This window comes from Anthonomus grandis, chromosome 6, assembly GCF_022605725.1.
Source record: "Anthonomus grandis grandis chromosome 6, icAntGran1.3, whole genome shotgun sequence".
Taxonomy (NCBI): Eukaryota; Metazoa; Arthropoda; class Insecta; order Coleoptera; family Curculionidae; genus Anthonomus; species Anthonomus grandis.
Window position 1 is genome coordinate 29,518,179 of NC_065551.1, and position 16,836 is coordinate 29,535,014.

Sequence of the window (16,836 nt, forward strand, 5' to 3'; positions counted from 1 at the left end):
AAACTCCTTTTTTATAAACCTTTAAACTTGGTTCGTCCAATGGACTGTGAGTGCTTTTTTTCCTACTATGAATATTTAAATACAGTCCAATTTTTCTTCCTGACATATGCATCGAATATAATCACAATGAATTACTGGTCCTTTGAACCGGTTTATTTTAGTTCTCACATTATACGCGTACACCATTCAAGAGTATTTTACCACATTTAAAAGTATTACTTACCAGATAATTTGTAAAGCGTGTAAAGTTCTCAGTGAATTCGAAATTTGATTGACGACTATCTATTAGGCCAATTTTATCTACCAGGATGCATTGACAGTCACTGTTTAAGCTTTTCTGAAAAAAAAAACCTACCTGAGTTGCTTGAAGATGAGTCAATTGCCTTTAGGAATGAAATGTGGCACATTTACGACAGAACTTCTGTTTATCCTGTCGTTAACACCTTTGATGTGATATTTAAATCACAAAATAGTTTTACGAACTAAAACTGGTAGTATATTGGCGAATACTGTTGACACTGTAGCTATATTTTAAGGTAAAACTTAAGAAGGGCTAAGAATTAAGCTCAAAGTTCAGTTAACAAAAATTAAAAATGATCTGGATTCATTTAAACTAAGCTTCAAAATTTCCAAAGTATATTATGTAGCATTTTCTCTTACGGTAGCAAATATACCTAATTTTAGCCATATTAAATGATAGATTTTAGAGTGATACAAACTTTGTCTTATTGAAGGCATAGTATCCATTTAAGTTATGCACAAGTCAATGTTCAACCAGCAAAATAGTAATTTCTAAAAAAAAAACAATTATATCATTAATCTCTGATATTTAAGGATAATGTTGACATAAAAAGTTCTACGGAACGTCGGGTAATTTAATATGAGAACTGACATAAAAGCACAAACGGATACATTCCTTTGAAATAAAAATGAAAATTGTCACACACAGATCGCGTTATTTCCCGGTGTCAGGCTTATTCGGTTCGACACTTTTATAATCTAAATATGGAGCGGTTAGGACAAATACAAATTTATATAATTCAAATCGTTCTAAGAAAGCCAAAACTGTACCCCACTGCAAATTTAGTTACAACATAATATCACATAACAATTCTTATATTTTCTGTAAAAATACTATGGAACAACATTTTGTTAATTATTTGGGACCAAAATTTTATAATTTGTTACTTTAGATAATTAAACGTACAGAGAATGTGTATAAATTTGTAAATTGATCTAAAGAATAATATACTCCTTAAAATTTTAATAATTGGGCTGATGTATCTCACTACATGAAATTTTGGATATTGTATATTATGAATCTTTTTATAATGCAAATTTAGAACTTTGGTAGTATTTATAGGTTTAGCAATAGCTAACGCATTTTTTGTAAATGATGTATATATTTTATTATTTAGTCACATTTATTAAATTTTTTCTAACACATACTAGTAACTGCGTATCTAGATGCCAGTATTTATTGTGTTTCTTTTTTTAAATGCTGTGTAAATTACTATATACTTTCAAAGCTTAAGTCCAAGAATCATCCCTTTTAAGGAACATCCTGAATTTCGACATTAAAAAAATTCATTTTTACAAGATGTCAACAGTATATTCAATTAATTTACTTAAATAATACAGCAATATAACACAAAGCAAGTATAAATCTTGATTAAGAAGAGCAAATTTTATTTATACTAATCGTACTAACCTGCCTTAACAGAGTAGAGCTTAAAATATAAAAGCTAAACGGAATTCGTCGAGTTATACTTTAAGTGATAAGACTTTAGACTCTTCTTTTAACGAAATAAATGATAATTTTGTTATAATGTTTGTATTTTTCTTAAACTTTTGTTCTTGGATTAAACAATTTTTTTACTTTATCAATATTTTGGTGTAGTATAAGTTGTACATTTTTTTTTGTCTTATTTCAATAATAATGAATAATACTAATTAAATTTTTTTTTCTAGGCAATGGATGTATTTGGAGCCAATATTCACAAGCGATGATATAACGAAACAACTACCAGTTGAAAGCAAAAAGTATAAATCTATGGAACGTTCATGGAGAAGAATAATGCGCAATGCCCTAGACCTTCCCAATGTTAGTATAACTTATTAATAAAATATTTTTCGCTAATGCAACATATTTAGATTATAGAATATTGTGGTGATCGAAGGCTGTTAGAAAGTCTAAAAGATGCCAATCATATTCTACAAGTGGTTCAGAAGGGATTGTCTGAATATTTGGAAACTAAAAGAACGACGTTTCCACGGCTTTACTTCCTCAGTGACGATGAACTGTTGGAGATTTTATCGCAGGCAAGGAATCCATTGGCTGTGCAGCCTCATTTAAGAAAATGTTTCGAAAATATTGCAAGGGTAAGACGTCTTTATTATACATAATTTTATTTAGTTATAATGACTCGTAATAGGCTAGTTAGGAAATAAAAAAATATATATACAGTGTCTTCTTAATTGAATACATATGTTTGAAGAATAATCTCAGAATACTATTGCATTTTATAAAATCAATTTATTTAAAGTCGAGAATAATTAATAATATACCTAGTCACTTGGCTAATGCAAATGAGAATAATGATTTTTTCGGTCAATTTTTAATATGAATTGTAATTTACATCATACAAATATAATTTTTACTTCCATATAATGAACTTACCTATTATTAATAAAATATTTTGTGGTTTAAGGTCTAAAGTTTGAATATTGATTTTAATAATATTAGACTTTCTGTTAACTCTGCGAAACTACGGTTCAAAGAACATATTCAAGATCATTAAAGTCATATTCCTTCCCAGAATGTGTCGTCTAACTTAAATTATTGTGATTTTATGTATGCTCTATTGTATTTAAAAAAAAATTAGAATGCTTTATCTTGCCTCATCAATAACTCTAGAAAATATATCATATTATATCCTATATGTTTAATTACCTAAATTGGTTAATAAAGGAAAATTGTAGATTACTTCATTAATAAATTTGTCCTCTGCGATAGATAATCTGGTAAATATTAAAAATTATAATATAATTACAATACCTTAGCATCAATGTTCCAAAAAGTTCAAAAACTTTTATGGTTTATTTATTTAAAATTACAGAGTACTATATCAATGAAAGTCTTAAAAAAACCGTATTGTAAATAAAATGCAAGCCTAAAATAGCATTTTTTCACACAAAAAGGTCACTTGAGCTTACTTTTAACGATTTTCATTCATAAGGAAATAAAGCTAGTTCTATCTTTAAATCTCAAGAGATAAAACTATAAACGGAACGGAATTTTCTAAATTAAAACATTCCAATTTTTTTCCTTTTCTTCATTATAGGATCTTTACAGTATTAGAACGGTTTCAAAATTTAATTTTATCTTTTTAATTTTATAAAGTGGTTTGGAAATTCAAGAAATGCTGTGGTTCATCATAAATTGAAATTTTTTTTACGAGGATCGAATGAAAGGCATTTGAAATGTCTCGAAATTAAATTAAAAAACAGGTGAATCCCTTCAAATTTAATTAAATTAATATTACTCAATAATATATAATACACCAAAGATATTTTCTTTATCTTCTTTATTGATTAAAAATTCTCCAATAAATTGACTTAATTACAATATAATTTTGAAATATGTCCTTGACTGTACATAACAGTTAAACTTTCTGATAAAGCTATTATTTACCTACATCTATATGGATGTATCATCCTACGTGCGAGAACTTTTAATTTGAATAATATGACCCTTAGTAATGACGATAATGATAACTGGCGTTAGTAGGTCGTCCTTTGGGTCTAATATATGAAAATTAAATTCTAGTCAGTTGTCAGTTTGAAACTCAACTTCTCTAGTTTAGATTAAAAAGGGTATCCAATAAGTGAATAATAGGTTGCAGGGAGACGAAATTAAGTTAAGATATAAATGAGTTATACTTTTATAAATGTATTAATCTTGTAACAAAATAGAGAAACGGAGGAATAATATGCTTATCATGATTTTTGTAATTATGATTATAAATAATGATAAAAAAGAAAGAAAATTTTTAATTATGGAGGAAATATTTGGAGATCATATTAGATCTTATGATACTTTATCTACATGTTCATTTCTTAAGACCTAGATATTGCTTTTTTATACATATTTAGATACATACATTACAATATTTAGAAAATTAAATATTGATAGAAATCAAATTAAACACGGTGTTAAGAAATTATGCCAAAACGTGCTGCCCAAGCAATTATTGATATTAAATTTAGATGAAATTGTTAGCAGGTATAAAACCTACAACTCAGAATATTTACCAATATAATTCCAAATTATCTGCTCCTAATCCGAATGTATCTTCTGAGCATTATTTAACAATTAACTCTAAAAACAGAATTCAAGGGGTACAAAATTCTTGTATCAGATTTGTTTATGGAATTAGAAAATATAAACATGTTTCACATAAATTACTCGAAGGGACGTGGCTACCCATGGATTCCAGAATCAAATGTATACTGTCGGTTTTTTATCACAAAATACTGTTGTCTAAATATAAGGAATTTTCTTTTTTTTATTTTACCTGTTGCATTGTAAATGATTTCAGAAAGTAAAGTCGTTATTATTAATATGGTAATTACAAAAAACTTATTACCAAAATTATTTATTCTTAGCATCACAATAGTTACAAAATCCAGATACTATTCCATGTAGTGACAAAAAGCAAAACAAGATTAGAACTAAAATTGCGTTTAAAGTAATTCGACGTTATAGTAACAGACATATTAATCAAGATATGTGGCTTTTATTCATAGAGGAGTGAGCACATTTAAAATGTATTTGGTACATGCTGTTCATAATATTTACAAAAGAATCTTGTTTCGCTCTCAAAATTAACCTTTATGCAGTATTACTTGATCTAAAAGCAATTTTAAGGTTGTTTCTTTCTACATGGCAAACACGTCTTTCGTAAAATGGTGTTTCCTATAATTTCCGTTTTTCGATTTTTGTCTTAAATGCTGCTTGCTATGTTGTGTAAAATTTTGACGATTTCAAATTCTCTCATAGAATAATGACTTAATAGGAAATTTGGATACTGAAATAATATCCTCTAATTAGACGGTTTTTATTCCTGAATAAAATATCCAGCGCAGGCATTAATGAATCTGTCTCCATTTTCATCGTAAAGAGAATTTTTGGTTACTGAGGTAGTAGTGCAGAATATCCTAAGGTTTATCCTCTTTTCTGTTCCAAATATGAGAGGTATCATTTATATTATGGCAAGGACTTTTAACGTCGAAAATTATCAATTTATCTTCCAGTTAAATGTTAGTTAATAAAATGATGCGACGAAATAGGCCGAATTTCCAACAAAAGATTAGACTATATTTTCTTATGAGGAAAATCAAGTTTAATATTGATTTATAAAATTTTGCGGTTGTTTAATCCCTTTAACTGTGTACGGTCGTAAAGGCATCAGTTCCGTGCATCTTCCTATACAAGATTTTAAATAATGACGTAATTTGTCTCTAGACCTATTATAAGATACTTTTTAAGATTTTTTTAAGCACAGAAAGATAATGCAAATGAATATTATTTTTTATAGCTTACCTTTGAAGATGACCTACGAATCACTCAAATGTTCTCTGCAGAAGAAGAATGCGTTGACCTGGAACCTCCACTATATCCAACTGGAAACGTTGAACATTGGTTACTAATCGTAGAAGGAACCATGAAAAATACCATTAGGGTTACCTTAGGTAATTCATTGAAAGATTTGGATGAAAAGGAGAGAAAAGGTGACTTATTGTATTAAATATTGTCTCATTTATAACACAGTGAATTCTAGATTGGGTTCTTTGTTGGCCCGGTCAAGTAGTCATCGCGTGTTGTCAAACTTTCTGGACTGCTGGTGTCGAAAATGGAATTCAAGAGAATAAACTCGCTTGGTTCCTGGACGAAGTGGTTATTGTTAATTTAGATGCTTTAAGAGGATTAGTGAAAGGTTCACTATCTTTCCTTCAACGAGAGATTCTTTCTGCTCTCATAGTCATCGAGGTTCATGCTAGAGATGTTACGCAAAATTTGGTGGACTTAAATATAACCAGCTGCAACGATTTTGATTGGATAAGTCAGTTAAGGTAATATAATTGAACAATGCGCTGATATATTTTCCATGTCTTTGAAATCATATTGTAGATACTATTGGGTGGAACAACAAATGAAAGTTCGAGCAGTAAATGCTGAATTCAACTATGGCTACGAGTACTTAGGCAACAGTGGCAGATTGGTGATTACGCCTTTAACGGATAGATGTTATTTAACGTTAACTGGGGCTCTTCATTTGAAATTTGGCGGTGCACCAGCTGGACCAGCAGGTAAATGATTAACAATTTAATTTCTTTTACCTGATTTATTTACTATAGAAGTTGATTTTAATTCTTACTTGAAAATCTCCATGGAATGTTTATGGTTAGATCATAAAAATTCTGATTTTCTATTGAACTGAATGAAGGACACTTAATTGTGGTGGGTTCGTTTAAAATTATGGTATTGAGCTTATGAGTACTTGATTTTTAGTTCCTATGCTGATTGCATAGTTCTTATTGATTAGCCTTATAATCTATTGATTTAGTTTATTGACTTATTAGAATCTTATGAAGAGTTGTAAGTGTTAAAATGATGTTTAAACTTTAGTATGAATAAAATAGCTAATTCAAGTATTAATTAGTGTCGAACGGTGTAGTGTATGGTAAAAAGATAAAGTCTAGAGATTCGTGCTTGTTGTGGAAACACAACCCATTTCATTTCTCTCAAATTATTAAGCCTATCTCTTAATCCTCTTTCTCGTTGATTGCTTTGTATTGTTATTGAAATAATTGTCACGCTCGCTATCGGCCCCTCCCCGAAAAATCTAAAAATACATCATAAGCACGGAAAAGATGCAGTTGCCCGCCACTTAGTGTTGTAAAAATCCGGATGAATTCAATATCCGGAAGATATTGATTCGGATGAATTGGAAATTCGGTTTTTTCATCCGGATTAATTCATCCGCTCGATGTCTCGCCCGTTCGGCAAATTATGTCATGTTTCGAGCTCGATGCTCGACCGTCCGATAAACGTTTTTTATAGCTGTTTTTCGAATATAAGGTATGCATTATGCAACTCATTAGACATTTCGTTTTTACGGATTTCTACATGATGCTAAAACTAAAATAGCTAATTATGTATGTAATAAATCAAGTATATTTTAAACGATGCAAAATATCAATACAAAAATGGTTTGTTTACAAAAAAAACTTCTGAAGGTCAGGCGACCCTTAAACAATTTGGGCGTTCTCGTATTGTCTATTATGTTTCTAAATGATTACAATAAGTATAGATAAAACAATATTTACACAAGGCGACGCGACGATATTGCCGATTGCCGGGTTATTTATCCGGACGATTCGGATTCTCTTAGCCGGTGGAACGTGGAACTTCGTGAAAGCTTTTATTTCATTGTCGGTCGAACGGACGATGGGCGGCGTGTATCCGGACGATTTAGATATCCGGATTGATTCGGAATAATTTGATATTCGGATTGAACGGACGATTATTCCGGACTCTTCGCATCACTACCGCCACTCGCTCTTCGGGTGTAATAAAAAATCTCGGTCCTTTGTCCCAGTGACACATTTTTTCTCATTTTCTCGTTTCGCTCAAACTCTCGGCAATAGACTAAATACTCATAATAAAAGCAACTAAATACTCGTAAATTTCTCGCTCTCGCTTAATCTCGAAGCTAAATCTGTAAATTAAAGTTAATCAATAATTACGGCATTGTGTGCACTGTGCAGTAATATAAACTATTAGATTATAAGCAATTCAACGCTCTTTTTATTCTTCCATTGAACCAGCGCAATCCCAGTAATGTTTACTCTCAAACAGTGCTAAAATCATGTGAGATATATTAATTGAGGTGTCCCTATTTAAGATCTTATAGGAATATAAGACGTATAGGAATTCGAAAACCACCTTGCGATAATCTTAGTTATGACTGACATACATTTTAAGGTCAACTTGCTTAATTTTCAATGGAAATTCGCTTTAGGCATTTTTTTTAATAATATCTTTTCTACAGAATATGAATACTCTTGTGATTACCTCAATGGGTATTCTCAAGATAAACTCGATTACTTTCCGGTTTATACAGAAACAAATTATTATTTCAAAAAACAAAGATGATCTGTGCGTACAAAGGTCGTCACTTGCTTAACACCTTTTATGTTAAAGCTGTAGAAAAATATTATTAAATCAATTTAGTTAGATGTGGTCATAAATTTAGACAAATTTAGACGTTCTTTTCATCTTATATTAATTGCCCTGTTAAACTTGTTATTATTTATTAATTTGTTTTTGCATGTTACTCTGCATAATTCTTGTGGATATGAATGATAAAACCATATAAATAAAACCATTTTTTCAGATATAATTAAAAATCGCGATGTATGAAAATTTAATTAACTGTATTTATTTTTGTATTTAATAAAACCTATATATATGATATTTGAATAAATTTTATATGTATTTTATAATCTATATCACAGGTTAATAAACGGGATTAAATTTCTGATTTTCAATATAATAAAAAAGTACGGATGTGCTAAATTAAAAATATACCCTTTAAACCCACTTACACTCCAAGGCTCTTTAAATAATAGATGTTTTAAAATTCCTTAATAGCAATATCTAGTTAAAACTTTAAACTTCACCACCAAAAAATCGGTGCCAGAAAATCTTCGGGTGCATATTAATTACTGACAATTATTCTCGAAATAGCACGTTTTATAGGATTAACTGGTTTACGTCAATCTTATATTTTACCCTTAAGAGATATATTAATTTATTTATTAGGTGCCGAATCTGTAGGAGTTGTTTCATAAGAAAACTTATGAATGATGAAAAATATGCTTACGTAAGTTCTAGATATAGAGAAATTTAATTATGAGTTCCATAAAGTTTAAATTAAATCATTTGGCAGTTTTATTAGTTTTGAAATGATAAAACTAGTTTTCGAACCTCAACATTAAAACGACTTTGTATTTGGACATTGATTATTAGAAAACTAAACTAACTAAAAGAAAACTAAACTAAAACACCTAATCTTTTTAGAATTTTTAAAATATTTCGCTGAACATTATGCAACCTTTCCAAAGTTGCAGTCTGAAGGAAATTTTAATTAAAAAAGCCATAATAAGTAACTTTTTCACTTATTTTCTTAATCATAAAAAACTTTAGGTTGCGTTAGTAACTACTGGTCTCAATTCAAAGTCTTTTATACTAGTTACTTGGTAATTGCGCTTTAAATAATATTAAATAGTGGATATGATTAAGAATTTCTTTGTTTTAAAAATGTATGTACTAAAATCTCAACTTTTTCTCGCCAAACCACAAATCTCTCCCATTAAAAGTGAAAATGCTGTATAATTACTAATACCATTTAAATTAAACAGGCACAGGAAAAACGGAAACAACAAAAGACTTGGCAAAAGCTTTTGCAATTCAATGTGTCGTATTCAACTGCTCCGATCAGTTAGATTTTATGGCAATGGGTAAATTTTTCAAAGGGCTCGCTAGCTCGGGAGCATGGGCCTGCTTTGACGAATTCAATCGAATTGATATTGAGGTAATTTATTTAATTTATTCAAATAGAATTGATACATTTAAAATATATTTTCAGGTATTATCAGTGGTAGCCCAACAAATTACTACAATACAAAAAGCGCAACAGGCCAGATTGGATAGATTTTTATTTGAGGGCAGTGAAATTGTTTTAAAAGAATCATGTGCGGTGTTTATAACAATGAATCCAGGTAAATATTCAATAATATATAAAGTGATTGGTAACCCACGGTTAGACGTATATATAATAAATTCAGTTGAGTCATCCATTTATTTTAAGTGCTTGTAGGACTCGTCAGAAGCAGTTGATATTTGAGTAGATATAAGCTGAATTCGGCAGAAATTATCCGTTTTCATATGTTTGCAGATTTAATCTATATCTCAAATACTAAAATTGTTTGACTGTAGTTGAGAGTAAATGAGTTGCATTATAAGGCCAAAGCTTTTGGCAATACTTTTTTTAAAGAAACAATCTTAAACGTTACTATCTGTCATCTCCGGAAATGGAAATTTATTTGTTAAATTCTTTATTACAATAGGTTATGCTGGCAGAACGGAATTACCTGACAATCTAAAAGCTTTGTTCAGACCTGTGTCTATGATGGTTCCAAATTACAGCCTAATCGCTGAAATTTCCTTATTTTCCTTTGGTTTCGGTAATGCAAAACAATTAGCGAACAAAATTACTACTACGTTTAAATTAAGTTCTGAACAATTAAGCTCTCAGGTAAGTTTTTAAAGCATCAAAAAAAGATTATTATTTTAATTTTTTGTTATAACACCTACCTAAATATATATTTTTTAAATCTACAGGATCACTATGATTTTGGCATGCGTGCTGTCAAAACCGTAATATCAGTAGCAGGCAATCTTAAACGGGAAAATCCGACAATGGATGAAAGGCAAATTTGCTTGAGAGCTTTGCGGGATGTAAACGTACCCAAGTTCCTGAAGGACGATTTGAAATTGTTTAACGGTAGGTTTGATTTAATTTTAATCGACTATATTAAATTCGCTTTGGATGATTAGGGATTGGGTAATTGGAATTTAATTAGCTAGGTTACGTTTAATAGAGCGTTTCTTATAATGAACTATATGCAACTATATAGAGGTAGTTTTTGTGTTTTAATTTTTTTTAGGGGAGCTATCGTACAACTTTAATCGTTTATTATTGGTACTCTCTTAGTTGGATACTGTTGACTGTATTTCCAAACTTGATGGGCTATTTTACTTTATGGAATTTTAACCCATCAAATGGTTCTTAGCTTAAGCCCTACCGATAAAAAAATTTATTTTAATGATCAAAATTTTAGTACATCTTTGCAATGTCTTTTATGCTATTTATTACTATCATGTTTGAAACCAAAAATTTTTTTAAGAAGAACCTGGTAAGGCCTATTGAAAAATTTAATAGAAAAACGCATAAAATATAAGTGAAGTAATTTTATATCATGCATAACTTTAATGGCTATGGTACTAGTTTACATACTTTGTTTTCAATTTTAGTTTACTTTCCTCGCTATTCAACAATATAATAATAATGTATAATCATTATCAGTTTTAATGAACTAAGTTATTAAATTTCTAGGAATAGTATCGGATTTATTTCCTAGGATGGTGGAAGAGGCGGTTGATTATGGTGCCTTGGAATTATCTATCCGAAATTCCTGTATTAAGTCGGGATTACAAGATGTTGATGGTAAATATGGCGTATTAATAGAAAATAAATTCGAAACAATTAGGTTTATATTTATTTTTTAGTTATCTTTTACAGGGTGTTTCAGAATTAATATAAAGGAACGAAGTTTTTTTTGTTTCATCTTTTCAATATAGTAAGTTTCGTATTTGCATTGCGAACAAAGTTCATTTGCTATTTTTTTGTTTTAATATTACGTTCCAAAAAGAATATATATGCTGCACAGATACTACTGGTTGAAACCTAGATGCAATTTCGATCAGAAAATTGCTATTAATATTCAGGAAATTATTACAATTAAACAAAGATATTTTTTTTGAAAAGTTTAATAGTCAGAAGCAGCTAATGGCTTGATAAGCAGGAAAAGCATATCAGAGAAAAGCCACTAAATCCTTAAATCGATTTCTTTAAACTTGACCGGTTTACCCAAACTTAATTAATATAAGAAACCGTGACCTGTTTTTGAGTTTTATCTATAGCGTGACTATATCTTGTTTTATAAACAGTTTTCTAGCAAGTTGTAAGAGAAAAATATTACTCTACTGAATTTAATATGTTTTTTTAATAAATTATTTAATAGCAGTTAAAAGTTAAATTTTTTGTTAATAACAAGAAAATATTTATACTAACTGCTAAACAATTATAATTCTAAAAAAAAGTCGTTTACTATAAGCAAAATGTATAATTCTTTTCATGCTGGCGGTAGTAATATTAATTTATTAATATATATACATAAATCTTAAAAAGATATTGTAGATATTTTAACCTCCAATACTTTTCATAGTAAAAAACTGTTTTCAACTATAAAATCGCCCAATACCGTACAGCAAAATATATTTTGCTTAAAAAAATAAATAAAACCTTAGGTAACATTTATGGTACGTTTCTATAAATTAAATGAATGAAATAATAAAAGTATCACGTTTTTTAATTACCGAAATATAAAACACCTACAATATTTTTTTAGAATATGTTAAAAAAGTCATTCAGCTGTACGAAACTACTGTGGTAAGGCATGGGTTAATGTTAGTGGGACCTACAGGTTCCGGAAAAACTAAGGTAAGTTCTGTCCTTATTAGGAATTTAATACATCCTAGTTCAATATTTATAATATTATTATTCAACAAGATCGCTTTAGTTCAGAAATCTAATAAGTTAAAGTTCCTTTTTTCTTAAACATAAATTACTGCATATAAGCCACACCAGAAAAAGCAAATACGATTGAATCGACTTGTTTGTACTTTTCTATGAATTTATGGGGGGCAGTCAAAGTCGTAAATTTCTGGTTGATTGCTTTACTTTTTATGTCGGAAAGGCGGTGGCCGGTGCAAAATTTAATAATAAAACGCATATTCTTGAAAAAGTACTCTTTATTTCCGATAATTATTTTCAACAATTATCGCCAGAAATTTGAATGTCAAATAATAATTCGACAACCTTTATTCAAGCCATGTAGTCTTGTACAGTACTAACAGTACCTAGATAGTGTTTTCTGGACTTGTAATCTTGAGCATTATGTTTCTGAACCCAACTAGGAACGACAAAAGCGTTATAGGCCTAATATAATTTGATAAAGATTTTAAAATTTAAGTTGAGGTAAATTTGATGTTGGTATTTCGGATAATTTTCTTATCCGTTGTACTAAACCTATTTAGTATAAAAAAAAGTTGAATAATTTATAGTAATGTGATAAAAAATTAGTTTTTTGTTATAAGATTAACGATATTGATTAATACAGATTTAAAGAAAATAATTCGTAACATATGATTATGCTCTACGTAAAAACCATTGACGTACATCAAAGCGATCCTTAAAAAAGAGTTGTGTCAGTCTTAATGGTACATATTATATAATCTAACATACATTATCTTAATATGAAGTAACAATTACAAATAATCAACCTCTTTCCAATTTCGAAAGATGCAGAAAACACTGGACTCTCCGTGTCTTACAGATCGTTTTAATTAATTAAAAAGGTTCAAAAATGAAATTTGTTTAAAAGTGATATATTTTTGACATACCTTACTGGGCAAAAAAGCCTACCTACGGGTTTTTTAAATTGTAGTTACAAGAAAAAGGTAACAAAAAAAATTAGTTTATATTTGGTCTATCCAGCAAAATCAAAATTTATGGAGCAATAGAAGTGAAAATTTTATTTTTGCTGCAGTAACTAAGAACATAAATTCTAATGTTATATTTAGTATTAAATCTAGAGCATCTGGCTGTGAGAACAATAATAGCACTTTAATAATTTGCTTCTCCTAATTCAAAACATTTAATTAATTTTTGGTTGCAAGAATTAGTTTTCCCTACTTGGAAATCCACCATTGTTAATCTGTTGCCAAAAATTAATCAAGCAAATGAATAAAATCAACTTCAATTCTTTCAATTATGACTTTAGTCATTATATAGTTAGTAGTAGAGTTAAAATTTCCTCTTATTAACTTAGTATTAAGAGGTTAATTTATTAACGTATTTTGAAATATTTGCTGTTGACACAAAAAGTAACACTTGATTGAAGAAGTAACATTTCGGTCTTCTTACTTTCAAGTATGCATGGCTCTTTTTTTACAATATATACCTCAAGTTGATAACTTTGTTTCACTATTTTCTGTATCATTTGTATACTAACAGGACTCACAAATTATATTTATTTAAAGTGATCCATACAGAAAATGCAAATATTAAACTTAATTTGGAATTCTATTATTATCGCTGTACAAAAATGTAATTATCATACATTATATCAACTTGCTTTGGAAAATTTTATTCTGCCCTCAATACTCTATTTTCTTAAAGGCAGAATTTATAATAACAAGCTAAAATAGAATTAAATATGGGTCTTTTGTGTCACCGCAATTTAATTTCGCAGAGACTGTTTATGGCCTTTATCCCAATGGTACACGTAAGGTGAAAAGATTTATTATACGCAGAAAGGGTCTATATTCCTATAATTCATCGGTACAACAAGAAAAGCAATTGTCCTGCTATTAATAGAATTAGAATTCATAGTGCTCTCAGGGAATACTAAAAAGTAGGGTTAAGCAGCAATTTTTTTCTCTGCATTATTGTTTATTACTGATCTGTAACGGTGAGGGTTGACTGCTTCTAATAGTCCAAAAAAAATAAAATTATACTTCCAATTAATATAGGGGTTATCATTTGATGCTTCTGAAAAGCTTTGATCATTTTATTTATTACATAGCTGTTGATATTAGCAGTGTCGATTATGAGCAACAAAAATTATTGGTCGTATGTTTGTCCAAATTATTGTTTTTCTAGCCAAGATTATATGACAGCTTTTTTCATGTAAGGTAATGATTTTAGTCAATTTTTTTTCAAGTGAAGTAAAATATAACTAGAATAAAATACTAGTCGAAGACTCAAATATTTCTCATAATAGTATCCAGTTTTCCGTTATCCATTATCAGAACCAATACGTAAAATGAAGGAATCGTTGCATTTTTTAATCTATTAGTGAAGTACAATGAATAATAATGAAAAGTAGTAACAATATCGATAGTGATAGTACTGTAACGTAATGTAACTTAATAGCACAGCCCTAAGGAGATCTAAAATCAATCGTAAACATGCATTATCTCTATAAAATATTTAATCGGACGAACAGTGAATCTCGTTAGTTGGAATTGACCAAACAAACATGTGTAAATACTTATATAGCAATAGGCGGTTTATAAAATTTTCAAAAGGTGCTTCAAATAGGTTTCGTAAATAATTAAAAAGATCATTTTTTATTGGATTAGACAAAATAATACGCTGAACTATTAGCAGAGACTCCATACTGCAGGCATTTGTAAAGATGGCGTTTAAAGTAGTAATACAAATAGTTTTTTTTTATTAAAGATGTATTCACATTATATATTAATATATATTAATATAACTCAGCAGTTAAGAACTTGTTGATTCAAATTACTGGATATCTAGACTTTTACTTCCACGGAAAGAGAAATATTCTTATTAGTAATTTTTCAATTTTTTGCCCTTTTTTATTAACAATAATTTCCGAAAAAAAGGCATAAAACAGTTTAATATAAATTTTTTAGACATACAAATTTTTTAATAAAAAAAAATTATAACGTCCACCTTATCAGAGGTTTTTAGCATATAGAAGTACATTGGCAACATTGCATTAAGCTTTTTGGCATAACTTTCATATGGAAATGTCAAATGATTATTGCTATTCCGTACTTGTAATTTATTTTCATTCCTATGAGCATTTTGAACAGATTTACCAAATAAATACAGTTAAATAATATCATTATTGATAGGATATCGCTGCCAGTTTATATGATTGACATAATAGGTTTAAAGGTTTTCATTAAATATCATGAATTATTTCAATTTTAAATCGGATTTACGGATTTAGGAGAAATAATACACTTAACTGATAACATCCAATTTTATTAATTATATATTAAAAACTAAACATGCTATTTATTTTCTTATAATTACTGAATATCTAAGATGTGTAGTTTTATGCAAGAAAATAATAGAATCCGTAAATGCTTATACCCTGATTGTCTAAATAAAATTAAAGGCTCTGGATACATTACTATAACCTTTGAAACAAATAAATTTTAGCTAATAAAAAAATTTAAATATGTTTACTTTAGGAGGTTATTTTAATTTTTTACCACTATTTTACCCAAACGTTTTCCTTGTTACTCCTTTTTTTTATTAAGCAAAAATACGAAAAGTGCAGCAGCATACTTTAACAAAACATGTTTATCAAAGTTAATAAAATCATCCGGCAAATATCTTATGAAAATTGGACGGCTAGTATGAACAGTTGTAACTAAATGTGAATTGGCACCTTTACAAGTACTACCCTATTATCGTTTCTTTTTTGGTTTCCTTTTTAATGTAATTTATCTATTTTATTAGTTTTAATTTGAATATATAATAGTTGTTTTTCGGTCTTTATGGTTCCTCCAGAATTCAAAATTGTTGATTTATACTGATCCACATCTTAACCAAGAAATTTTAACCACGTATTCTATGTCAAAAAAAAGACATTTTCATGCATGAAGAAATTTAAAATTGGTTATTACATAAATTCCATTGCGTTATTAGCAGTATTCTATTGATTCACGTAGTTCGCCATTTTAACGTCAAATTACGTTCCAATAAGAACTTGTTTTCAGAAACAGATGAACAATTTTTTCCCAAAATTTCGACAAACTTGACCGAGTAGCTATCCTGGATTGGTAATACTGGCTTGTGGTATCACATCAAATCTGCAGATCTATTATCACAAGGAATGTTACATACCTTACGATAATTACATTTGTCCAGATCTCTTTTCAATGGCCTTTAGTTAAAGTAGTAAAAGTAGTCTCTTTGACCTCTGATCCATGAAAAGTCTTGTATAAGGTGTTTCCATTTTTTCTTCTCATCATAGATTCTTCATAATTCAAATGATTTCAATATAGAGTTTAGCAATAAATAAATTATTTTTGAC

At 28.9% G+C, this 16,836-nt stretch overlaps 1 protein-coding gene across 1 annotated transcript in view; it reads left to right on the top strand.

Moving 5' to 3' along the window:
* The window catches only part of LOC126737469 (dynein axonemal heavy chain 1-like), a 101,766-nt gene that overhangs the window by 19,131 nt on the left and 65,799 nt on the right, over window positions 1–16,836 (top strand). The window contains exons 19-29 of the mRNA XM_050442380.1: window positions 1,972–2,104; window positions 2,155–2,382; window positions 5,601–5,793; window positions 5,844–6,135; window positions 6,194–6,372; window positions 9,490–9,662; window positions 9,717–9,849; window positions 10,198–10,385; window positions 10,472–10,634; window positions 11,247–11,357; window positions 12,322–12,413. Of these exons, the coding sequence (XP_050298337.1) occupies window positions 1,972–2,104; window positions 2,155–2,382; window positions 5,601–5,793; window positions 5,844–6,135; window positions 6,194–6,372; window positions 9,490–9,662; window positions 9,717–9,849; window positions 10,198–10,385; window positions 10,472–10,634; window positions 11,247–11,357; window positions 12,322–12,413 (1,885 nt within the window). The remainder of the gene's footprint in view (window positions 1–1,971; window positions 2,105–2,154; window positions 2,383–5,600; window positions 5,794–5,843; window positions 6,136–6,193; window positions 6,373–9,489; window positions 9,663–9,716; window positions 9,850–10,197; window positions 10,386–10,471; window positions 10,635–11,246; window positions 11,358–12,321; window positions 12,414–16,836) is intronic.